Here is a 27,040-nt window from a genome sequence, read left to right as displayed (position 1 = left end):
GACAGAAATTTTGTTTTGTCTGCTGACAAAGTTCTGCATATCCAGAATGATATATATCCTACTAACCAGAAAAATTATTTATTTATTTAAAAGAGAATGAAGACTTTCCTTCTTAGATAAAGAAATAAAGGAGAAAAATATTCTCCAGAAAGTTCTGTCTTCACCATTATTGAACCACACCCTGTATTCTTCACAGAAGAAATATTGCCAAAGCCACAGTCTTTCATCATGTGGTTCCTTTTAAATAACCTCCTAGGTACTAAAGGTCAGGATGATTTTAAAAAAATAGCTTGGTAGTATGAAAGAACTTTTTTTAAATGCAAAAAGACAAACAGAGGAATCCTACGCAAACTTGCCATAAATACAAGGGATGAAGATGATGATGAGTGGAATAAATTACGTTCATATTGTGTTTATCTGCTTTATTTTGTCTCAAGTTTTATTCAGTTCAAAAGTTTAACATAAAAATAGAATTATTCAATTGATTGCAATTCTGCATCCATTTTTATAATTCTTTCCCTTAGATTTGTCCTTGAACTCCCCTGGGAGTAGTCACACAGTGACATAAGCCTTAGCTTTATACATATTTTCTGTCTCCTCACTACTGAGCTTATTGCCAATATTGCTTCTTCAGCTAACTAAGGGAAAGGAAGAAAAATGAAAAAACACTTTTTTTTCAGTTATTTTTGTCCAATTTTCATTTCTCCATGCTATTTCAACAAAGAAATATTTTGAAGGGTGGGCCTTTCCCATATTTGACATTTGCCCAAAATCGAATAGTTTCCGATAGTCTGCAGAAATTACTGGTACCTTTTTCTATAAATATTTGCTTATTTCTGAGCCATGGTTTTGAATTACTTTAAGACTGACAATTTGGGCACTTCGAAGGTGATTTGTGAGCAAACCAGACACCTCTGCCTTGGATGTGGCAGTGCTGACCGATATCAGGACAGGCAGGGTGGGTGTCTCAGGGTGCTGAAGGGATAAGTGGTGTTCCTGCTGTAAGGTGTGTGTGAGTCTGAGTGTGGTGTCCGGTTTCTGTGCTGTGCCCATTCCCAACCATCCCATTCAAACGTCATTATTTAGTTCTCTACACTTTTTAAAAGCTCTCTAGTACCTAGCTTTATTTTTAAAACATTCATTCTATAGCAGACTATACTATGGATTTTTATTCAGAGCATTCCTGGCCCTGGTCAGGGACCAGGTCAGGGTCTACTGTGCTTGATGATGTGCACAGCACAAAAAATATTATTGCAGAACTTAGTGTCTAGTTTCTTCATTAATTTCTCCCATACTCCAAAGCATTTTCTGGGACTTTAGAGACTGCCTTGATGGAGGACAAATGCATATAAAAACCATTTAAAAAGCAGGGTTGTAAAAGATTTTTGAATCATAAGGTTGTGCTTTAAACCCACGGTACTTTTTGATAGCTCAGGGTTGTTTCCACACTTCGAGAGCAGAGCTGGAAACGACAGCTAAAGAACATGCCTTAAAGCCCATCTCACTGTCTCCCTCAAATATTCCCAAAACTCCTTTTCCTTTCTCTCAATGAAGGGGAAGCAGACAGGACAGGACAATCCCTGCCCCTGTCTGGGGCAGCAGAGACAGCACACTTCTCTTGCTTCCTTGTTCCTCTACTCCTTTCCATCCCAAGGCAAGGCCGGCCTCACCTCTGGCCAGAGGATGGCAAAACATTTTCTTCCTGAGCCTGGTCAGCAGCCAGGCTGGGAGGAGAGCAGCCACTGTAACCCTGGCAGGTCAGGGCACCCTGAGCACAAAATCCCTCTTCAAGTCACCTCCGAGGCCCAGCTCTGGCTGTTTGTCCCCAGTCCTCACACCTCACATTTTGCCCCCCACAGCAGCATTTCCTCCAAGCCAGGGACACAGGGACCCCTCTCCTACCTGCTGCCCATTGCACATCTTCCTCCTCCTGCAGCCTTCCTTATAAAACAAGCTACCACCCCCAAACCCACATTTTTTCCAAGCTTTCCTCCCACTTTCTGTTTGCCTCACCCTCTCCCTCATTATCCTGGGTCTTGCTTTTGTTTGTCTTGGCTATTTTGGGCTGGAGGCTCTCTGGGGAAGGGAATACAGTTGAAATGTCTCCTGCTCAGGATGTGTTCAAGTCATTCAAGTCATGAACTTCATATGAGTGAAGTTCATAAATGAGGGACAAACTGGCTGAGAAGTGTTTACTCGAGCATGGGCAACTGATCAACTGAATCAGCTTTAAGATGTATAATTCATTAAGCATGTGTAACTTTGCGTTTGGGGGGAAAAATCCTATTTTGAAGGCACAGGTTATAGTTCTATGCTAAATTTTCCCAGGAAATCCAGTCCAGGCCATGCTCTACTGTAATGAAGCATATCATGTTCACATGGTAGTTACAGCTTAAACTGTAGGCTCTGGCTCCAAGCACCTTCTTCACTAACACAGCATTGTTTACAGAGAGTTACATGTAACTACTTGAAAAATATAAATATAAATGTATAAAATAAAACCCATGTACTAAGAAACAACCATGCTTTTCTCTAGAGGGCTCTATCTCTGTGACAAATTTTTAAATTATAGTGCTACTTGATACTGGATTTCTACTAGCAATTCCAAAATTGTTGTATATGTAGAAAGGATTAAGATGATATTGTTTACAAGGTGTGTGTGATCTGCATTTTGTTGCCAGTAAGATCATTATTCTCACTTTAACACCTAAAACACCCCAAACCTCCACACCTGTCAGAGTCATGGAAACATCTGGTATCTATTTTGCAAATTTGAGACTCTGTTGCTATAATCTTTTAATTACATATAAAACCACTTTCTGTTGTACAAGTATGTAAATTATCCCAAATGAATCAACACAAAACTAGGAATTTTTTCATGTTCAGCACCATTTCTCAGTTACAGAATTAAATGAGATGCTAATAGCATGTGAAATTTAAAAGGGAGTTTATTCCTTTTGATAAAAAAGAGATGTGAGAATTCAGTGAATATTGAGTCCCAAGTATTTTAAATCAGTATGTCTCATTTGTATTTGCTATATGGAGAGCAATTCTGATGAACACCTATCGTATCAAGCAGAAATCTCTTTCTCATTCTTTGCTTAAGATGCTCTCATCTCTAATAGAAGAATATTTGTCATGCAAGGCTAAATGCTTATGGATTTCCTTTCCTTACACAATGGAAAAGAATATGTTGAATATTCAAGCTCTGTTCACATGGTTTACAGGAAAAAAACCCCTTTGGCTTGCATTGTGAACGACCACTGGTCCTTAAAATTGTGAGCTTTTGATGATGACACTTATCCAGTCTCTGTTCTGCTTTTATGGGGCTCAGGGCTTTGTAGGTGCCTCATTCTGTAGCTGAGAGAAATGGTAAATGACAATTTTTTATGTGACCTCTCAGTGCTCCCTTCCTTTAAACACAGTGGCAATATGTGAGGCTTTCCAAGCCTGTCAGGCCCATGCATCATCTTTCCTCCATGAAATTACAAGCTGTGGTTAGGGCAGAGGTTGTGAGCTCTCCAAGAACGTCACTGGGCCAAGAGTGGTGCTGGGCCAAATGTGTCTATGGAACTGTAATTGGTCATATCACAACCACCTGGTCCTTTTAGACTGGAACCAGAAGGACTTTTGTAGCTTCTTCTACACCTTTGCAGTGACCATGAAACTCCATGATCAATATTTACTTGGTTCACATATTAACTACTAGACCAGACAGGGAGTAGCAGAGACCCCAGCTCAAGATAAAGTGCAAAATCCACATAGTCTGTCTTTGTAATTAGTTCCTACTTTAGAATAATCAAGAGTAAAACACCAGTCAAAAACTAAATTGAAAAATTTAATTGCTTTATAAAATAAGATTATGAAATTCTATATAAAAATCCAGCTTCTTAAATATGGTACATTCACTTCCTCACAGAATATTTAAATATTCAGGTCACTTGAGCTATATTTTCACTGTATTTGAGTTAAAATCATTGGATAAATTAAAACATCCTTACCAAAAGATACCACAACTTATACAAATAATACTAAGCAATAATACATTTTTTAAATACAAAATGTAAAGAAATTAATAACTCTTAGGGCATGCTACAAAATTTTGCCAGAAAAATATATGGAATCATATTTGTTTAGCTAGAAAATATACAGTGTGCTTTCCAATTCTCTTCCTAAAATTCAGTCTCATATCCATTTAACTTAATAAATATGTACAACAAAAAGGTTTATTCCTTGAAGAATATAAATAGCAAATACTGGAGTAGAGCCTGGTCTGGCATTCCTTTCTCATCTAGTGACTATAGTGGGACTTTTCAACTCTGAATGTGCAAAATTGCAGAATCAGGCCCTTAGCGTTACCATCGGGTTAATAGCTTTTACAAAAGTGATTTTTATTAAAGAAAAAAAAAAAAAAAACAGCAAAAAAAAAACCCTTCAAAACCACTGCAGGAGACTTAGAACTATTCCAGTCAGGCATTTCTATAAATAGTAAATCAAAATGTAGGGAAATAACGTTCCAGTTTAATTACTGCTGGCAGTAATTAGGGAAGAATAGTCAGTGGAGATAGAAACGTATCTTGAATTAGACACATTTTACTTTCACAGATTTAAGTTGGTTCCCTACCATTTCTAAAAAGAGTTTCTGGTATAATCTATACATTGTAAATCTGTGAAGAAACTTTATCACCTTCTTCAGGCTTTGGATGGTTCGTTTTGGAAAGTGGTACATTTTCAAGTGCTTCAGTCCATACATTAAACCTTTAATGGTGTCTTGGTCACCATTCTTTATTCTCCACAGATTGAGAAGCTTCAGAACTTGCTCTGTGGATTGACATAGTTTCATTGTGCGCTCAACATCTTTTTTTCCCACTTTCTTGCCTGGCAGGCTTGCCATCAGCATGTTGAGATGTTCAAAGGTGAGGTTCAGGTGGCCAACGTGCTTTAAGACACTGTTTTCACAATGACCGATATCTATAGAAAGCAAAAAGAGAAGAGAGCTAAGTACAGCATATTACAACTTTACTGTAGCCTGCAAAAAGCCTTCCAAAATTCCAAGCTGAATTTGCTTTCCAAATTTCTTTGCTTCAAATAATTCTCTCATCTTTGCTTTTTTGGGCCCATCTATCCTGTAAAATGTTGTGTGTACGTGAGAGGACTCCTAGTATTTGCTTCCAGTGAATGAAAATTTAGCTCATTCTCTTCAGAAATGCCTAGGCAAGCTTTGTTAAAATAGCAATTTTGAATTTTGAAGTACTCTAGACACTTCCTAGATTGACATAAGCATACATACTAAATAGCAGAGGGGTAAAAAAAACATTTCTGCAGCATTTTTCAAATCTATTCTGAGTGGACAAAATGTCATTTGAATGTGGTGGTTGTTGATGGCGGTTTACATGAAAAGAGTTGGCCTAACTACTGTAAAAAACCTTGTTATTAATACTGCAGCACTATTTCATTTTTGAAACGTGTCTTGGTAGGTTCAGCACAAACAAAGCCGAATCAAATAAACAAATGAATCAGCATGACAAAGATACCAGAAGGGAAAAAGAAAGGAAAGCCTCTCTATGTATTCATAAAGTCACAAATATCAACCTCTACTTTACAGAAGACAAACTGCACTCAGCTGCAGGGAACCAGCTCCCTGTAACCTCGGCTGCTCAGATATTACAGTGGGAAACACTTTCCTCACTTGATCAAAATTCTTTGTATGTTGTGCAGTCTTAAAAGGGGACCTTGGTCACGGCACAACACACACTCCAAAGTACGCAACAAGTCTGGAAAGAATTCAGTCCTTGACTGATCTGGAGAAGTGGAATTCTGTTCCTACTTCCCTTTGACTTCCCTATGCTTATGGCATTGATGTATCTCAGTGAAGGCCTGCAGGCCCCTCTCCAAGCACAACACATCCCCAGGGGGTATTTGATCCAAGCAATTTTTAAGTGCCATTCAGAAGGTTTTTTATAATGCATATGCTATCACAATAAGATACCTTGGATAATCTTCTTGACCATATCCTGTTCTTTGTTTTGCTGCTTCCACAGTTTCAAAAGATGGAAGGTCTGTTCTTGAGGGCTGTGCCTTTGTTTAATCCTTTCAATATTTTCTGTGCTAACCTTTGTCCCAGGCAAGCTGTCTGCTAGTATGTTCAGCCAGTTAGGTGTGACATGAGTAGGAACAGCAAACCTGAACATAGCCTCCTCACACAGGGTTACATCTGAAATGAGAAAGAGATGTCAATTGTTCTGATCTCTTACCTTAACTGTCTCAGGAAAAAAACCCCAAAACCAACAAAAACAAAAAACAACAACAACCAAGCAGCAAGAATGATAAGAAACAGTATTTAAAAAACAGACTAAGAACTTGTCTTTGTAGTGCTGTTTCTCTTTGTGCTTGAGTTCTTTTTGGTCTGAGCTATAATAATTAAAATTCTACTATGGCCATCACCATAGCAGGGAAAGAGCTAACAAGCTAGGTATTTTTATCCTGGATTTTAGTAAATTAATTTTAACAAAGGTATGTTTTCAGAGGACTCTTCCTTAATATGATACACACCTATTCCACATTTTTGAGGTGTCGGATCTGTATTTTCCTGACAGATGTTGTCACGAACCTCATTGCCTTTCAAAGCTATTTTGAAACCCAGGGCACTACAGTTTGTGTGCTTAAGACAGGCTGCTTTGGAGGAGGTTTCATTTGAGAAAAATCCCTCTGGACATCTCTCACATACAGTGTCACTCTCAGGGGTACCTGTGGAAACAGGAAAACAATGCATCCAATTACATATAACCTCAACTATGGAGAAAAAAATTTAAAAAGGAAACAGCAAAAAAACATTCCTCTCTAAACTGTCATGCTTCTGCTTTTCATGTTTGTGATCTATTAAGGAATCACTTTGGAAGAAAAAGAGACAGAAGATGCCTTAGGAAAAGGATGTTCCTGCCGATGTTATACAGTAAATAGTACTCTTAAATATGTTACCAAGTTTAAAATCGGTGATTACTGATTAAATCAGTAATTTAGTAAAGTAATATCTTCATAACCTTGATTACTCAAGTCTATTCACACATTATGCTATGTCTGATCTTCATCCTTCAACTATACAAATATTCTGTAAAGTAAATAAGTGGAAAAAAATTTTCACTCTGAAAATTCTGAATTTCACTCTGCAATGACTGCCCAGAGCCTTACTTGAATGGGTTACTTCAGTTCGAGATAAAAATACAATCCAATTCAATATCAACTAAAGACAACAATTTTGAAATTCTTTTTGGGCCCTGAATAAAGTGTTATTAAAAGCAAAGAAAGCAGTGTCCAATATTTAAAAAAATATTTAATAGACATACATGCTCTACTTGGTGATTTATAATGCATAGTTTTACTTCAGAACTAAATATATCATACAACTAGAGAATCACAACATATGGTTCTAACATAGTAAGAAAACAAATCCATGAAATCTGAAACTATGCAGTCTAACCACCAGTGGCAGGAAAGTAACAGCACCAATAACTGCTGTATACTCACTCCTAATTCATCCTTATTCATCCAACATTTAACAAGTGCCTGAAGTCTGGTATCTAATACTGCATTATTGAACATGAGCTTAAGCACATGCTTAAAATTTATTTGAAAAAAATTGGCAACTGTATTTGAATAAGAAAATACCTCCATCTAGTGTATTTTTTTAGTATTTACATGTTTATTTTATGGATGTTTATTTTAATGTTAGCTTTTTAGCAATCTTTTCTTTATTTCGGGAAATCCTTAGAGAAAAAGAGTATTACACATCTCGAGTTTTCAATCAGCTGTGAAATCAAGAAGAGTGCTTGCACACAACCTGACCCAGCACTTCATCAGACAACGAGTGGAAACAAAGGAGTTCGTAGCTGCCAGGGTCCCTGTATGTGCCAGCCCCCTGGCAAAGCCCGCGCGTCCTGCAGCCCCAGCATCGCCCCCGCGCAGTGCGCGCTGCCCGCAGCGCTGCTGGACACGGCTGCGGGCAGCACCTGCACCCGCGGGCAGCGATTAGCTGGCCTGAGGCAGCTGCATTTCAGCAACTTCCCTGCCACAGACAGCTCGGCTGTGTGCTGGCAGCGGGGAAGTGGAAGAAAGGAGTGTTCCTGCAAATGGTGCATCGTTCTGCTCACAGCTTGCTGCATAATCTTTGCAGCACAAGGGAGGAATATACCGCGTTCTCCATCAGTGTTCTCAGGACTGAGCATGAAGTCACTCTCCAGCTCTGCCAGCTTCTTCACTGTTAATTTCGCCGCTCTTGTTAAGGACACGAATTGCCGCTGTCTGCCTGCCCTTCTGCCACTCCCTCCAACCCTCCTGGAATCCCCCATTCTTCCCAGGGAAACGGCAGCAGCCACGGGAGAGACAGAGCTGCCTGCCTTCCCAGCACAACGCTGCTCGAAACCCTGCCTCATCCAGGGCCCGCCGCGGCAGAAAGGAGCAAAGCCTTAATCTTCACTCACAAAAAGGGACTACAAAGAAAGGTGATATCCCAGTGTAATCATGAGCAATGAGCACCAGGGAAACAGAATTCTAATGCTTGAAGCCTTAAATGAAGCACTGGACCACACCATCTCCCTGTGAGGGAGTGGAATCATACTTTTCTGCTCTTAGGTTTTATTTACCTGAATGTGCCTCATTACAAAGTTCAAGGCTATCATATGGCAAAAAGCAGTAACACGGTTACTTACTTATTACTTATTATTACTTACAAATAAGCAGTATATGCTTATTAAACTCTTAGTTGTTGCCTCACCACAAAAAGTGGTATTGACACAGGGGGATGCAATTATTTTTACAATGTTTTCATTCCTTTTTTGAGGTCTGCTTGGGTTTAGCTGGTTCAATCTGATGGTCTTTTGGAAACAAACTTTTCAAGATGTTACAAAACTCAACATTTTATCTTCTTTAAAAGTTTGCTTCATTCTGATCTGAGGGATTGAAATTTGTCTGCCATATTTCACCGCGCTCAGAGGGATGCAGTAGGCTGGTTGCTCAGACAATTTATGCTTTCATCTCCCAAAGTCTTTCTGAGGATTTTTGTTTCCAGTCCCTTTTGACTTGCTGCTGAGATACAGTGGAACCTCATTAACCCAAACTCCTGGGTATAATGGTTTAGGTTAATGAAGGTTTACAATATGGAAATGTGGTAACTGCCAGGTGGAAATGCTTAGCAGTGGAAGGGGATCAGGGTAAAGCTTCATCAACCAATTACTCAAGGACTAGTGAGCAGCTACAGCAGTGACATTTCTCCTTCTGCCAAAGCTGCTCTCCAGTGAGAGGTTCATAACCCAGAAAAGGACTTCCAGCCTGTCATTCAGCTCAGCACTAAAATGCACAGGCCAGCCCTAGTGTTTCTCACTCCAGGTACATCATTTCTAGGGAAATCATTCTGCCTGCAGGTGTCTGAGACACTTTGATTTTCTGCATTTCCTTCCTCAGTGCTCTTCTCCAGGCAGTTATCAAGCTCTGGTACAATGACAGTTTGCAATTCTTTCAGGCTGTGTTAAATACTGGAGCTAAACTGGGCCACAGCATTTGCCAAACAATAAATGATGTATTTGGTTTTGAGGGAAGAACAAATTATTGGTTTAACAATTTATGTTGTCTTAAATGAAGAATACGCTCCATTGAAAAGTGCTGCTTTGCTCTATATTCCCACCAGACTTTCAGCACTGTGCCAGCTTGCTTGACAAAGAAATGGTTGTTTGCTTGATAATAGTAACAGTTTCTCTAAGAAAGGAAAATTCCACTTAGGATGCTGATAATTAATTATTACCACATATTGCAGTGACACTAGAGCTATATTAATGTTGTTATAATTATATACTTGGTGTCAAACATGTAGTGCTCCTGGTGTTTGTCAAGATATACGGTTGCTTGAAACAGCAGATTTCAAAATGAAAACCATTATTATTTTTCACACACACAAATACTACATTCCAGATAATGTTCCTTTAAAAGAGGCAATCCATCATGTTTCTCATTAGAGTGCAATTTGCTACATTTGCTACTGCCATTAAGTTATATATTACAGCAGGAGCAGGGTATTCCACTGAGAAACCTTCCTTTGGCTGCAGTCCAAATGATGCAGATTAGAACAAGTTCAATTGGCTTTACAATTTACTGTCCTGCAATTTCATCTGGACAAGCCTCTTTCCTAATCTTGTCACTGCCACGACTCGTGGACGCGCTGCCGAGCTCCGATTACGCCTGTGCCTATGGAGGAGCGGGACCCACCTGCCTGGGCAACCCCGGAGCCGGGCGGACACTCCGTGTGCCTCAAGCAGAACTCGAGCTCCAGGTACCTGCCCGGGACGCACTCGCAGACGCGGTTCTGCGTGCTGGAGCACTCCTGCCTGACGAGCTGCAGCTCCTTGCACACGGTGCTGCAGTACTGGCACTCCTCGTTGCTGTTCCACTCGTCGGCGTAGTACTGAGCCGGGCACGGGGCGCACTGCGTCGGGCTGCTGGCGCTGCAGTGCCGCTTCACGTAGCTCCCCGGAGGACACTGGTCACACAGCAGCTGCCGAGATGTCTCTGGGTCGTAATGGAGATACTTGGGGGGAGAGTCATCTTGGAAGGTCCATTTGACAGAAATGTCCAAGAGCTAGCAACAGGAAAACAAAACATCGCCTCCTTTTAGTTCCGGGAAGCACCGCGATCACAAGGAAACCTGCACTTCAGTCAGTTTATGAGTCTACTCATGTCACTCATCTTCAAACAGATATTTGCATTTGAAATTTCTGAGATACCTGCAAGCTTCCAGACTCTCCCATGTCTAAGAATGGGAAAGTTTTAGGATCTTATCTAGCAAATCTTCCCGACCTAAGTGATTCCTTCCATAGATGTAGATACTATTCTCTGATTTACACCCTTTTAATATCACTGGGCAATGACCTTTTACTGCCTGGCACCAGAAAATCTGTCCAATGCACAGCAGGTGGGAATCATACACCTTTGTGCTCTTAAGCAGAAATTGTGCCTGAACATATGAATATGACCAGTGTAGTGCACCATCACCACAGATACCTTTAAAGGTGATTCCTTACACTATTTCTCTTACACTATTTTTTACAGAAATTAATGGCTAGAACAATAGAGGTTACTTTTTAATGCCTTCCATTCAATTTTGCACTGATATGCAGAAGCTTTTGGGATGTAATGTGGCAACTACATCAAAGGAGAAGATACAGCTTGAGACAAAGGTAAGGAAGGATGCAGGGTACGAAGAGCACATTAAGGACTCAATTGTGTGAGCTCGAAGAGACCAGGCCAATGCTTTTATTTCCTACCTGAAACCACAGGCTCACAGCTGTTGGGAAAAGCTGGTTCAGTACCAGCACATACCATGACAGCTAGAGTCCTCCTGCTTCCTACAACAGTCAGCTTTGCTGGTGTGACTGGGGACCTGGTGAGCTGAGACAGCCTGCCTTGCTGCAGAGACAACCTCCATATCACTTTGTTTTGGTCTTACAATTGAAAATTTGGTTCCGTGATTCTGTCAGTCTACCACAAAAATAACTTTTGAGAACCACCCTGATCCCCACAGGGTCTGCCAACAGCTCACTCTCCTCACTGATAACCCAGCTCTGTCCCTGCACTGCATGCATGGCTACATGTGCCACTGCTCTTCCAAAACTTGTACATTATTTTATAAAGACGAAGTAAACTGGATCTGACTAAGATATTTTTCAGTGTATCCAATAAAATTATAGATCTAACTGACTTGTCTTTATTGCTAATTTAATCCTTGTCAGCTAACACAGAGTTGCCAATTCAATTTCAAAAATGTCTTTCCTCTTTTCAAATGTCCCCAAAGTATAAGTGAAATTAACTTTTTTTTTTAAAGTTGTATTTTCTTGAGATGCTTCATTTAAGGGCCTCACTTCTGCCATATCAAGGCACTTCTAAAGCCATAGTCTTACTAAGTTTGGAAATGGCAATTTAAAACTTCATCTGCATTAACACAATTCACAGAAAACAACAAGTGATATGAGATGCTTAGCTTAGGAACTCTTATTGCTTAAGAAAGTATTCTTAAATGCATTCTCCTATTGCACATCTATGAATCCACTTTTCATACACCTGTACTTGGGCTGAGGAATGAAATGCAGATAGTATGGATATTCCCTACAGCCTCTTGCAGCTACCCTTGACTAATAATGCCCTTGACTGACGACTTATCAGATTTCTTGAGGATGGAGATCTCACTTTTCTTGTGGTCTCAATGCACAATACCTTTCACTGTGAGAAATTCCTTATTAGTCTTTGAAGTTTGATGAACAACTCCATTTTCCTTAAATGACTGGATCTGTTTTATGTGATCTATTTAACAAAGAGGGTGCAGCACATTTTTTAATAGTGAGTGGCTTTACATTGAGGAAAAATGCCCCCACCCTTGGTAAATCTACAGCTATGACTCTAGTAATAAGGAAGTCCTGGTAATCTCATTAATTGTTGATGTGAACAGTGACATTTTCTTCTACGGTTTTAGTTCAGTAATAGATAATACAGCATCCCAGAGTCCAAGACTTGCATGGACACAAACATTTCCTTCACAGAACATCTGACTACAACATGTGGCACAGGCACTACAAAGATAAGCATCAACCCACACTTCACATTGATATCTATGGAAACCCAAGACAATTCCCAAGAGAGGTGAACATCTGACACTGTGAAAATTATTAGGGACAGCAACCAGTCATATGGGCAACAGTCCTTGTGCAGAAACATCAGTATTCCTGCTCTGCAGTGCACAGCTCCCCACAAACCCAGAGCTGTCACGGCAGTAGAATCTGCTCCTCTGGGTTGTGCCTCTGCCCGTGGTGACACATTTTCACGTAATGAACAAGGTAGGTGAATCATTTCATAGCTGTTAACTCTACTCTGCAACATGTAGGAGCAAGAATAACAAGATTTTATCTATTTTCCTTACTCAACTATTTACATGGGAAACCATGTATGAGGCAAATAAAGAGTTTTGCGGCAGGGGATGATTCAGTATTAAAATTAATTAGAATTCAATAATCAGGGTATGAAAGCCTAGGAATTTGTAGGGGAAAATGGAGGCATCTGCTCCCTGAAGGACCTACAGCTGTGGGAAACAAGCCACTAAAAACTGAAAACATTTCAACACAATTTGAGAGGAATTGACTTTAAAAATTGAGCAAAACAATACTTGAACCATATGTGTGTGAGACATACTGAGTTTTGTCCTTGGAAGAACCAATAACTATAAACTAATAATGGCAACTAGAATATTATTAATCTAAATGAGCATAACCAAACCCCATAATAATAGGATAAATAAATTAGCATCACTAAAAGAACAATCAGTCTTCCCATTTGATTTTTTTCTTTTTGCTTTTAAGAGAAAAGTACATCACACTTGTTTTCTCTTTTTTCCCAGGAATACATTACATAGCTTCAGTAATCCATTGATCAGTGGCTGAGCCACATGTATGCAGGAGCCAACTATTTTATTTAGTAAAATATTATGACAAAAAGATCCTTCAGTCAAACTAAAGATATGCAATGAATATCTCAGAACTTCACCAGAGCATTTTATACATAATTTTCAACATAGAACTAGATCACCATTACCACTGTTTGACTACTGTGAGCCTATTGGCACAGGGAGCTGTGCGACTCACTGCCATAGGAGATTGCAAACAGTCAACTTCAAGATGATACCTGACATAGTAATGGATGAAAATAATAAAGGACTATTAAACATAAACATCATCTTTTGATCAAGAAATCCCAAATCAAAAACTGAATTCACAAAAATAGTGGTATTTCTGCCATCTCTTCTATGCATCAGATATCAACCACAGCCATAGACAGCATTTGGGTCTTTTTAGGGCATTTTTTCTGGACTTTTTTTTTAGACCAAATATAGCCATCAGTATGTTGCTAAGCACATTTCTAGACCTCAATCCCCAATACCACACTTCATAAGACTACTGTAGGTTACTTGATAGTACTTAAGAAAAAAGATCTGCAATTGTTTTCTATGCAGTCCAAACACACATAGCACAACTGAGTATTCTGAATATTGATATGCAACCTGCAAATGAGAAGTTATCTTTAAACCTACATCAAGTGCCAAAGTAAATTCAATCTATTTTTCAGATGTTTTGCAAGAATTCAGTAGTAATGGTGGAAGATAATGAAATATAATTTTCACTATTTTTACTGCAGCAACTTGGCACAAACAGAATGAAAAGACTCTTTTGTCCCCCAGTTCACAGAATAAGCTGGAGGGGAACATCATTAAATTGTTCTTTCTCCTGGCCTAACACACAGTGATTTTGTGCTGACATTAGGAATTTGCATCACCTGTTACAGCAGATTTGCAGAGCAAAACAGATGGTGCTGAGCACCTGACATCCACATTATGTATTATTCTGAGGGGATATTTTGGACTAACTTCAATCTGCTCTCATGGACAAGCATGCATTAGTGGTTACAGTGCATCTGGTGTCTCTGGGGCCCATCTCTAGATTTGCTTTCATGAGTTCAGTTTACTTTGGTAAATCCACTTTGTGCACTCCAGGGCTGCTCTGATATGGAAACTAAAACACAGTAAATAAAGATGATCAGGAGAGGCCCTTCAATAGCATGTTCCTAAGACAAATTAAAATGGCATTTAAATGCATTTTATGTCCTTCCTGACATTTCCTCTCCTAAACTATGCTATGACCAACTTGATAGCAGTTTCTTAGCTACACAAAGCTCTGATTGATCTGAATGTCCATATTGAAATGCAGTCTCTATACTAAGCACCTGAATGTCTTCTATTCACTAAGCACTATTTGAGCACAGAAAAGGGCCATGATCTGAACTTACTAGTTCTGAACAGTGGTCTCTCCAAAAGGTTCATAGAAAGCAAGATTTCTTCCATAAACATGCCTGGCCTGTTTTGCTCTTGCTGGAAAAGGTGTAATGTGCTAATTTGAAAGAAGGAAGAAATTGCAAGTCCAGCTTCAGTCTACTGGAATCAGTAGTAGGGACAATGAGTATGTTCACCCTATAACCCTTCTGAAACCAAAGATGGCATCCATCAGTGCTGCACACAACCAAATTAATGGATTTGTCATTCAGAAGATTGTGTAAAATTCTGTTCATCCTTGTTTAGGAAAGGATAATTCACTGGGAAGCAGTACAGAGACAGTTTCAAAGGAAATGGAGACCTCCTCCCTGGAGAGGATCTGGACTTATTCAATAGCTTGGCAAGTCACAAGAGAAGCTATGGACTCAGTACAGACAGCCAGTGAACTCAGAGAGAAGAACTTTCTCCATTAAAGGATAATACTGGCAAATGAAAAGGGGATTCTCTTGTCAGAGGAAGATTTGGAACAGCCTTTCACTGAGAAGCAGGTGTAAGAAACCCATGTGTCCTAAATATAGCTCTCGATGCCTTTCTGAAAGCAAATACCCCATTTCATTTCCTGGAAGAGATGGCAAATGGACTGAAGAGATCCAGGCAGTTTCTTTCAGTTTTAAACCCTCAGCCAATTCTTTATATGCCAGCACTAAGGGACGAAAATAATGCTCAGTATCTTTTTCATCTTGACAAATTAATTGCTAGTGTGATTCATTTGTAAACAGTTTTCCTAGGGTTAGTAAAATGCAAGGCTCAATTAAAAAAAAAAAAACCCTAAAGGTTAGGGGATTTTTGTTATATGAGTATGAAATTCTATCAATAACAAAATTGTAATAGCAAAACCAAAAACAAACAAACAAACAAACAAAACCCCACACCAAAACTAGAATAAAACCTAATATAATTAACTATATCTAACAACCTATTGGGTGAAATGGAGTTCTAGTGTCATAGGCTCACTGCTAAAAAGACTGAAGAACTCAATCTTCCTCCATGTCCCTGGGGGAAGTCCTGGGCACCTCTCAGGATGGCTGGCTCAGTGTGAGGAATTGGGATGAACTGTAAATACTGAAATATAAGTCTAGTGTAAGTCAGTGTGATGCAAGCAAATGCTGAGAACTTATTCAAGATGAATTACTCAAGGTTAGACAGCAGTTCTTTCACTGTGTCACTCAGCACATTAGGCCTGAAGCTATATTTCTCCATACCATCCTTATGTCAGCATACACATAAAAGGCCTGTGCAGTCCATTTGTTTGATTCCCTAGAAGATGCTTTTGAAAGAGAAATAATGTGATTGTAAAATTTCATTTCAGATCTTGGGAAAAAAAAAATACACACCCTTCTCTTTCATCTTTAAATGTAAGGCAAAGAGCTGCTTGACTTCTCCTGTTGAATTAAAATGAACTAGAAGACAAAGCACATGAAGTAAAAATCCTTCAAGCATCATCCCTTTAAATCAGTGCTTTGTGGCAGAAAAGAGAGTGGCTTTTCAGCATATGAAAATATTATTATATAGCTTGGCTTTGTGGTTTTGGGTTGTAGACCAAAGGAGAATGTTTAATTTGCTGAGAAAGATAAATCTGTTTCTGTTTTGCATTCCACAAGTATTCCAAAGCATATTTTCTTGTGTGATAAATAATCATTAAAGACATCTGTCAGATTGCTCCCAGTGTTTGCATTGGGTTCAAAGTAAAACCTCACAACTCTCCTACTTTGCCTTCTATATAAAATATTTGGACAAAACAAAGGCAGGAGGCTTTCACATATCCTCAGCCCTTAGGCAAAATTCCTCACTGAAATCATGCACAGGTCCAGAGAAATCCTACTGGCAAAATATAGCACTGGATGATATTATCAAGGTCCTCTTCCATCAATATCTTGTATCTCAGATCCAGTATGTGACAATGCCATGCTGGATCAGATCCACATCCAGCTATTGAAAATCACCATTGTAAAATGCTTGCCATCCTGGCAGAAATGACTCCCATCTAGCTCTCATCCACCTCATCTTGCTGTTGTGGAGGCCCATGCAATCACCAGGTTTAACCTCTTTGGGCCAGCAGCTCTGCAGCACTGCTGATCTGCCCTGTGGGGGCTGCAGGCTCACAAGTACACTGCCCAGGCAAAGGACCTTTCTGCAGACCACAGCCAAGTGTCAGGTACACAGTGGCAAGAGCCAAGTACACAATGAAACCCGACATGGAGTCATCTTCACTGCTTGGAGTTCAGCTATAAAGCTCTTCTACCATTCTACCAACTGCTTCATTGTAATCCACTCACTTTGGACATAACAGGACCTATTTTTGTTTGGAAGACACTTTATGAAGTGGAGGCTCCTCTTTTACATTAGGAGTTTAACTGGTGACTCTCCTGAGTGATGCATATTCAAAACTGAGGCTATGAAACACTGTCTTCATTTCTCTGCCAGTAAAGGAACATGTCAAAAAGTCAAGTCTTGTAGAGACTTTTTGAGGCACCATTAGTTGTCATTCATGCCAATTTAGGGGTCTAAATTACTGTTTCATTTTCAGTGGTATGAAAATGAAATTCAGATGAAGAACAGTTTTACATTTTATCAAAGCAATGCTAAATTGAAAGTCTTCATTTCTATGAGTTACATTTGCCTTGAAACCTGTAGAGGGACAAAGCAGGGAAAACGAATCAGATAACTCTCCAAAATATTTGTCTTACATTTTGGAACATTATTCACCAGAGTGACAGCAATATTTAGAGCTAACCCAAACCTGGGATGTTCCCACTGCAACTACAGTCTGCCTTTGCACTGACAGAACTACTAACAGCTGACTGCTAGCTAGAGGATGTATGTCCAGTACTGTGTGCAAACAGGTGTTTTTACAGAAGGAGCAAAATTAAGTTTTCCATGAGATTTGAACAGTGGGTGTAACTTCAATTGTCACAATATCTTTTAAAAATTCTTCTGGTAACCTTAGTGTTTTATTTTTAGTGAAGACACATGCAGACATGCAGACAGAAAGAAAGTCAGACAGAAAGATAACTCCTACCCTCACAGGCTGCAAAGCCACTGCTGCCTACACACAGCAAACCCAACAGGCAGGCCAGAAAAAGAATGTCACATGTGCCCAGAGATCCAAAATAGAGAAAGGTCAAGTGTAAGGGTCAAAATAGTTACGTGACAAGTAATGAGATTCAGCTTTGGGGAATTTCTTTCAATTCAGTCCAATTTCATAATGTTTGTAAGCAGCTTTAGTGTTCCAAGCAAATGACACAAACATGAGTGCACCCCCACATCAGGAATAACCTTTCTGAAACCTTAGCAAAGAGGCCAAGGCTGAAAGTACATCATGCCCCAGATACAATGTCTCCAAACAAGGCTGGGCGATATGTGAGCCAGACCCACAGAACTTTTATCTATAGTTGTACCTCCTAAAAGGGTTGCTGTACCTCCTAAAAACAGATATTAAAGCTACTTTTCTGAGCTCTAGCACATCTGACAGTACTTAAACTTCACTAATTTTACTTTAATTTCACAATAATTTAAAATAAATTTAATAACAACAACAACAATAATAATAATGCAGTTGAATGATGATCTCTTTGCTATGCACTGCCACTGATGTATTTCAGCTCCAAGACTCATCTGCCAGAGGATTATGCTGAACTTCACCAAATGCTATTACTTTGTGGGAGAACATGAACAGGCACATTGCATTTAATCAAAATCAAAATCCTGATGTGATTATTTTATGACAGCCACAGATAAGAAGCCAGGTTGATAACCAGATATTGCTGAAACTCCCAGATTAACTTCCTGTGATTTCATATTGACAAAGCAGGCACAACATCAGACATGGGATGAAAAAGTTGTCCTGCGTTTCAATCTGCCGACCACATGCCTGACAAATTTTACTTCCCGTGCACCATTAATTACTTTGGGTTTCCTTCTCAAAAAGCTCTTTCAGAAAGTTGTACAGAGAGTAATAAACACGCATTACTCATCAAATCCTGGAAATCTCGTTGCATTTATAAAAAGCTTTCAGAATAAATGGATCTCAGTTCTAATGCTCTGCCACAACATTAATGCCGTTGTGCTCACCAAAACAACCCAGAAGCAAGTTACTGTGCTGGAAAGAGCCTGCTCTGAATATTATTTTTTAATGTTTTTCTTTGAAAGTTTCCTTACGCAAAAGATGAAGAGCCTCCAAATAGATGTTACACAGGATCTGTCGGTAGGCAGGTTTTAATTAAACTGAACTCATATACTATTCCATGTGACTAAATGGATTAAATAACAGTTTGAAAGATTTACTGCACTGCTAACATCTCTAATTTTGCATCTGGAAGTATCTTACTAAATCACCAAGTAAACAAAAACTTATTAAAGCGGGGGCTTATACCAGATTTAATAACCCAACTTCTTCTGTAATAGCTGCTGACACAGCTACTAATTCATCACCTTCTTGCATTTGAGGCTGAATTTTCTAAGCCAAGACAAGAACCACACACTAGTGGGGTTTTTTTGTGGTGTTCACAGTGGTTTTCCCGGGTAAGAAATCCAACTCAGTACCTGAGAGTGCCCCTGCAGCAGAGATTAGAGGCAGGCAGGGATGGAGCTTTTGTAAATCAGAAACAAACACTGTAGCCTACAGTTTCTAAATTCATTACTCGATACAGGTTTTTGCTTCAGACCAGTCTGATGAGGCCTTATAAAAGGAGGGAGGAAGTCAGAAAAAAAAGCAAAATAAAGGCAATTTATGCCACTACCTTGAGAATGGGATGAAAATCCCTGCTGTCTCCCTGGAGCTGAACGCGTCCATCACATTCCAAACTCACCAAGAAAGTTTGGAGAGATGAAACAAAAAGGGTTTACCAAGAAAACGGAGAGAAGACAAAGCAACCCACAAACAAACAAACAAACAAACAATCCCCCCAAAACCCCCAAATCCAAAACAAAAGCCCAGAAGAAAAGCCGTGTGTCTCTCCAGGCTGGTGTCTGAAGCTGCAATGCATCCTAGAGCCCATCTACCTCTGCAAGGGACTCACCACAAGCGTGCAGCACAGGAACTTGTTCATTGTGGTCGGTGGAAGAAACCTCAGCGCGCTGGGAATCAGGCAGAGTCAGCGCCAGGCTCCAGCAGCTGCTCACATTCCCAACATTAAAGACACGATATATATATAGTCCCGGTGTAACAGGAAGCCTGGGCTCAGCTTTGATCACACATTCCCTGCCGTGACCAAACTTTTCTCTCGCGCACTCCCCCTCACCTCCCCCCACCCCCCTCTTTTTTTTTTTTTCTTTTTTTTCTTTTTTTTTTTAAGGAACCTGTAAAACTTGGTGACTTAATGGAACCCTTTGAGCGCCGTAACCACAGACTGGAAAATGCAGGAGGGAGTGTCGGGGGCTGGCCAGGGGAGGGTTTAATTGCTCCCTGTCTGGCTGTCTGGCCGTGCCGCCCTGCGCTGCAGCGGGGCCGGAGGGGAGGCTCCGCTCGCTTGGCTGGGCTCCGCGGGGGCTCCCAGCAGCGGGGCAGGCTGGAAGCGAAGGCCAGGGCGGGGAAGCAGAGGAGAAGGAGGGTCTCCGTTCCTTCCCTTCCCTGCTGAGGCAGGAATGCGAGGGACGGCCCCCGCCTCTCTCCGAGGCGCCTCCGGCCTACCCCGGCCCGAGGGGCTTGGCCCGGGAGAGGCCCGGGCGAGCGGCGACACGGGGCCCTAGCTGTGATTTTCCAGCGACAGTCGTGCCTTCAGCATGGTCCTGCCCCAGGAGAAATCCCACTCAGAGCGCTGTTCTTCCTTCTCCCCAGTTTAAGTTAGAGAAGGCCATTTTTCTGAAGCCATAGGGATCAAACCCTGCTGTTCGTGCTTCCCGGGATTGCTCCGAGGACTCCATGGAAGCCCCGGGGAGCCTGTGTGTGCCAGGTGTGGAGTAGAGGAAGGTGCAGAGAAAGGATTTATTTTCCCAACCTGCAGATAGCTATAAACGATTGTGGGAGCCTGTGGGATCCTGGGGAAGAAGCCAAACATGATGTGCCTCCAGATTTCACAGATGGTTTTTTCTCCCTTTTCACAGGCCAGACCAAAACCTCAGCTCTGGATATGCCAGCTCTTGAGCATTTAAAACTGGGGCCCCTGTTGGCAATGGGTGTGCAGTTTCTCCCCTTTGAGTCACAAGGCTGAGCAGGATTGGCAAGAGTTAGGTGGAAAAAGCCTGCCTATTGTTTCATAAAAATTCAGCTGTATTGTCTGGAAACCATCATCTTCAAGGACAGCCTCACACATGCCTCCTTACAAATCTATAACTTGATGCATAACCTAAGATTGAAACAGATTCTGGTTACACTTGTCAGGATGATAAAAATTCAAGACACTTGAATTAGTGGTAAATTCTCTGTGAGAAATGGTGTGAAAACTGGCACAGAAAGCCGACCACGCCTGAGGGAGCATTTCTGGTATTTGATGGGTAGTAGTCACCACTTGATTAGTATTGTACCTGGAATGGATGATGCAAATGTTCCTGTAATCTTTTCACAACTTTTTAGTACTTTAGCATTTATTCTTAAATATATTTATGAATGTATCACCCAGGTAAAAGCACAGTAGTGCCAATAGATGGATTTTACCTGTACATTCCCACATTTTCATTGTGGAGCAGTGGGAAGGATTGTTCCTGACATGGACATCTTTGAGCATGTTAGGATAGCTTTGTGTGAGTATGGTGTTCTCCAAGCAGGGACCAACTTCAAGTGTCAACCATAATGCTACAGCAACCCATCAGCAGAAGTTGTTAAGTTCATAAGTAGAAGTTTACATTAAACTGCTTTTATCCTCTCAAAGGCCAAGAGCTGGACATGGCAATGTGTCTCTTCTGATTGTAAGCAGCTCCAGTGTCAAGTCAGGGGATCTTGGGAGGGAGGTGAGGCTGATTGCCTTCATCTCAGATACAGCAGAAAGAAAAGCACCAACTGCATAGCAAGCTCCTTGTGTTTAATTAACACTGTTAACTGAATTTCAGTGGGCTTTGGATGGGGCTATGTCTTCTCATTGCTGGTACTAGCCATAAATGCACAACAGCTGGCTCTGTCAAGAAATAAAATTGTAGCTCATAAGCCTATTTAAACAGGTTAATGTGTATGGACAGTAGCGTTCATATCAGAATTTTCTAGTGATGGAAGTATTTTATGCAATTAATCAGAGCAGAAAACAAATTAGAAAGCCATTGAAATTCTTCAGCTGAAAATTGTGCTGTTGTTTAGAAGAGGGATCTTCTTCCACACAACTATTTTGTGTATATTTTTGTTCAGAGTTAGATGTGCTGACTTTTTTTGAAAAGATGTTTTTCATCCTTAAGCAGTGAAAAAACTGGCAGAGGTTAATGAGAAGAAAACAGATCCTCCTCAAGCTCATTCAGCTAAATGGAAGGGTGACAAGTGTATCTGTTTCAACGATGACAGCGTGTTGGGACTGCTGCTAAGGAGACCATCACCTTTACCAGACACGAACATGAACTTTTCAGCCATCTAATCTCTGTAGAGCTGGCTGTGGATGTTAGCAGAGAACTGTGTGCTTGTACTTAACATGTTTGATCCTGAAATCACACGTACACAATAAATACAGGATCCCACACTGCCATTTTCAGTGTCACTTTCCAAAGAAGAACTGTGCTTTAACAAGGTTTAAACTGCAGTTTGAATGTTTTCACAAGTGTTTTACAACGTTGCCACTTTGCCTTTGGGAATTAGTTAAGAACTGCATTTGCAGAGCATAGAATCATGGGACAAGGCAGTAAACCCTGTAATAAACACTTGTCCATGCTACAACCAAGTTGTTCTCAGCAGTGTTTAAAAGAACCACGTTTGTGACTACATGCCATAACAGAGAAGAGACACAGCCTGAAATTATTTTTTGAAAGTTAAGTGCCTTCAAGTATCCATTATTCATAGAAGATTACAAACTGTTATAGGAAAAGAAACTAAAAAATCAGGTTTTCTTCTTTCACTAACAAATCTGAAGTGGTGAGTATTACAGGCATTAAGTACTCCATTCCATGTTATGGGAATATAACTAATTTATTTTAATAGTCATTAGTTAAAATGGTGTAGAAACAGCCCTCTAGTTAACAGAAGTGGTTCACTGCAACTTGTAACAGTACATAAGACTGGAGAAAAAGGACAACTTGCATTGGGCAGGCTGAAGGTTACCAACACTACGTTGCTTTCAATTTGCAGTGATGTGCTTTGGCTAGAACATCAACTTATTGATTCACTAGTAGTCTTATTTCCAGACAGGTGTTTATCTTTCTCTGGTTTTTATCCTCACTATTTGTATTGCTGTCCTGGATGTTATTATTGTTGTAAATCTATTTTTGTTCCCATGCATCATTATAATCACCAGGTCTATAAATGGCTTTGCTCTTCAAGCCTGTCTGATATCTGGAAAAATTCACAAGTCCCAACCAGTGAGTTGGTGCTGGCAGGTGAACACTGCCTCTCTGAGTCATCTCAATATATCAGTGTGGTGTTTATTGAGCCCAAGCAACAAACAGTGGGAAGACTGTGGCTTCAGCCTTGGGACGTAGAGTTCACCACATGTTGCATTTAGAGAACACTCAGAGACTCGTCATTAAGAGATTTATGTCAAACTAAGGGGAAGAGGAATCTTTAAAAGATCGATTGGCTCTGAAAACAAACATATTAGCAGCAAGAAGGCAACAATCTGGCATTCTACCACGCTATTACAGCTGTCCCTTAGAAATGAATCTCTCTCTGTAAATTGTAGGAGCTGATGATCTGAACTGAGAACACTTTGAAAATGGAGGCTTAAAGAAAACTGTTAATCTGCAGGCAGTGTGGTGGTGCAGGTACCAGGAAAGTGTGTCAGATTTGACCAAGTAGGAGAAAACCTGCAGCTATTGCCCCAACCTTTTTCTCTAATATAACTCAGAAACCTTGGGGATAAGATTTCATGCCGATATATACTGAAGAAAGAGAAAAGATATTTAGCTAATAATGTTGTCAAGAGAAAGCTTATACCTATATGATTATCTTTGTTTTAACTGTGTGGCTTGTTTTATCTTTTAAGTGGATGTGTCTAATTTTTTTTTATTGAGACTTTGCCTTGTTTTGTAGATCTGGGGCATATACATGGGGCTAATATACAAAAAGGAAAATCCCTTTTGTCAAACTGCATCCAGAGAAGGAAGAATGGAGCTTTTCCTATACTTGATTTGGATTGTAGGATTCGAAGGTTGCGATGGAGGAACTGGTAAATTAGGTCACAAAAGATGTATAGCATATCAGCCATAAAAAGAAGAAAAAATAAAAAAATAGAAACATCTCTAATTTCAAAGTTAAGAAGGACATATGTTATTTGCTGTCTGGGCTTGTCTATCTAGGGAATTAAGTCAGCTTGTGAATTTGAAGAGTGCTGGTTCCCTGTGTGGCCACCCTTTGCTGGTAGATGATGTTATCTTCTCTAGTTCCCTTTTGAAGTGGATTGACTCCATGTAATTCGGCTGGATTTGTGAATTTTGCAGGTTGTATGAACAACTTGAACTGTGTAAGATCAGATTCCTATCTTTCAGATGACTGTAGTTCAGAGTAACCCCCCTCTTTGTATAGGGGTCACCAAACTGCTGCACTGTAAATTTACATCCCAGTCTGCTTTGCAGTCACTCCAACCTACAGACAAACCAGCATGAGCACAAGGAATGCTGAAGATCTGTGAACTGAGAAATGACACTTGTATTTAGCCATTCCTGCCCTTGCCATTTTTGGCGTTTTTTCCTAACTTGATCTCTGTGACATCAGTAGGCTCAAGGCAATGATTCAGATCCTTCAAGTACTCAGAAACCTTTGAAGTTTTATGAAAAACTCAGTTGTAAACCCCATTTGATAAGAAGGAATTCATTGTTCCCAGAATCAACATTTCCAGTTAACACCAGTACTCCAAAAGAGAAAGAGACAGCACATATTTTACCGAAAAGCTATGAAAACTGGAACTGAAACAAGACAAGCTTTAGCCAGTAAGATTTTCTGGCTAACAGGTTTTTCTTTTTTGTCTCTACTAATTTGCTTGCTACTCTGTAATTGAAGGTCACTGGTTAAGGAAAATGGTCCTCTTAGCTCATGAGGAGCGTCTGCAATTTCATTGCTTTCAGTCTGACTTCATTGTGTATATTTGGGCAGCATTAACATGGCACCAAGTTTCCCTCCTTCTGGTTTTCCGCATACGCAAGATTGTCGGGCCAGAAATGATGCCACTTTCAGCCTTCAATGAATTTTGCATGGAGGCCTGAGGGTTTTTTCTACATGTTCTGAATTCAAATCTGTCAGACACTGGGTTCATTCGGCTGTGAACCAGCTATTGGTTTGTGCAGCTTGATGGACAGTCTGTATAATTTACATCCAAATGGTTTCACCACCTGTGGATTGGTAGGTTCTCCCCTTTCAGCCAGGAAAGCAGTTAAAGGCAGTTGTCATCTGTGAGAAGAAGCTGGCTCCTCCTGGACACAGGACCGTGGCTGCTTCTTGTGACAGTAAACATCTACAGTACAGCAGGGGCTTTCAGTGCTGTACAATCTGAAATACAGGTGAGGTAAGAGACTGGAACCTCAAGTGTAGACTTTACTGAGGTTGGACAGAAAAGCTACTGTGAGAGAGTACAGTCTATCATAGGAATCAAACAAAATAAGGATATTTAGTGTAAAAGCAATATCCCTCAGCTGCAAACATCAAGCAATCTGCATGACAATTCTATGAGTTACCTAGATAGCATTTAGAAATACAGTATTTTCAGACACAGAGCATTGCTTTTCTCCTTATTTATACAAAGTTCCTGGCTTTGCTGTCTGACATATCAATGCCATGCTGATTTGAATTTCTCCAACAACCTTTCCTATTCTCACTGAACTGAGTTTAAGAATTTTGTCCACACCTTAGAAAGTGGCTTGGTTCTTTCCCTTACTATTTATCTTTATGTCTCTTTTCATGTGGCTTCTGTTTCCTTTTCCATGCCACTGAGGCCAGCCTCAGCTTGCCCATTTTCCCCCAGCCACCTCTTTGTCTTCATCATTCATAGATCACCCTTCTTGAATGTATATTGAAGACTCTTTACTTACTGCTCTATCCACCCTCTCTGGCTGGGAGCAATGAGTGTTTGATGAGCAGGCATAAGTGTATGCAATATATGTGTAATATATATGTGTCTTTATATTACAAAATGTATACTTCTCTGCCTTGGACTTGCTGTACTTTGAAAAACATTCTAGAATTTCTTACGTATTCTGCCTTCCTTCCAGGCAGGTTGCACAGCACACCCACAAAAAAACCTCATTTACAACTATACACAGAAACAATCACAATAAAGTAACAAAATCAATAATGAACACCCAATATTTCCTCTCCAAAATGGCTATCAGAATTTATTTGAAATTCCTTGTATAATGTCAGCTCTGCAGCTTCTGGCTTCAAAGGAAGTGAGTGCAGTGGCTCAAACTAAGAAGAAAAAGGAGGGGCCTTTGTGAAGTAACGCAGAAGGAATATGCAATTTGTGGATGATGGCAAAAGTCACTGGGAAAGCTTGCCATGTCCCTGCAGAAATAGCACATGCTCACGTACTAAATGCTCTGAAGCACCTTTTAGGTAGTTTTGTTTGTGGCCAGACTTCAAGCATAATAAAGCTTTTGTCCTTTTCTTGGTAGAGAAGGTTGAAAACCAAAAACAGGAGTGGGGAGGAGATGGAAGGAATTTCAGACACCTCAGGAGAGGCATTCCAGCTGGTGTGGACTGTGCTACATCCTTCCTGGATGCTGCAGTGCATTCCTTTGTTTCCTCTGACCAGACATTTTCTTTTGTTTAGTCCATCAGTGCCCTGCAAAGTATGTGGTACATCCTCGCCAATGTGGAATGCACTGTACAGTCTTTATCCTCCAACTCTGAAGTTTCCCCAGATTTAGCATTTTTATCACATGCTGCTTTTTAGTCCCTGTGTTAAAAGAACTATTAATTATTGGTTTTAATTTATCTTATTCAGCACTGAGAAGTGAGCTAAATTAAGCTTTGGTGGAAGCCAAACTAACTGTCAACTTCATGCATATTTATTCTTCATCTTGAACTCAGCAGGGTGGCACCCTGAGAGCAACAGCACAGATTCCAGC

At 40.3% G+C, this 27,040-nt stretch overlaps 1 protein-coding gene across 1 annotated transcript; it reads right to left on the bottom strand.

Annotated features, from left to right (window-relative positions):
- Positions 1-3,825: 3,825 nt before the first annotated feature.
- On the bottom strand, positions 3,826-20,156 carry TNFRSF11B (TNF receptor superfamily member 11b). The gene is made up of 5 exons (XM_063173219.1): positions 19,933-20,156; positions 10,255-10,624; positions 6,553-6,747; positions 5,990-6,214; positions 3,826-4,971 (listed from the first exon to the last, which is right to left on the bottom strand). Exons 1-5 carry the CDS (start codon positions 19,960-19,962, stop codon positions 4,583-4,585), a joined length of 1,209 nt encoding a protein of 402 aa, XP_063029289.1. The 5' UTR covers positions 19,963-20,156; the 3' UTR covers positions 3,826-4,582.
- Between the last annotated feature and the right edge of the window lie 6,884 nt (positions 20,157-27,040).

Source organism: Melospiza melodia, chromosome 1, assembly GCF_035770615.1.
Source record: "Melospiza melodia melodia isolate bMelMel2 chromosome 1, bMelMel2.pri, whole genome shotgun sequence".
NCBI classification, from domain to species: domain Eukaryota; kingdom Metazoa; phylum Chordata; class Aves; order Passeriformes; family Passerellidae; genus Melospiza; species Melospiza melodia.
Note: the sequence above shows the minus strand (reverse complement) of the source record. Positions and strands in the feature narration are given on the sequence as shown.

Coding starts and splice junctions, on each gene's coding strand:
- TNFRSF11B (XM_063173219.1), bottom strand. CDS start 19,962: ATGAACAAGTTCCTGTGCTGCACGCTTGTG. Junction 10,625..19,932: donor TCCTGTGCTGCACGCTTGTG/GTGAGTCCCTTG, acceptor TCCTGTTGCTAG/CTCTTGGACATTTCTGTCAA. Junction 6,748..10,254: donor CTCCGGGGTTGCCCAGGCAG/GTGGGTCCCGCT, acceptor CTGTTTCCACAG/GTACCCCTGAGAGTGACACT.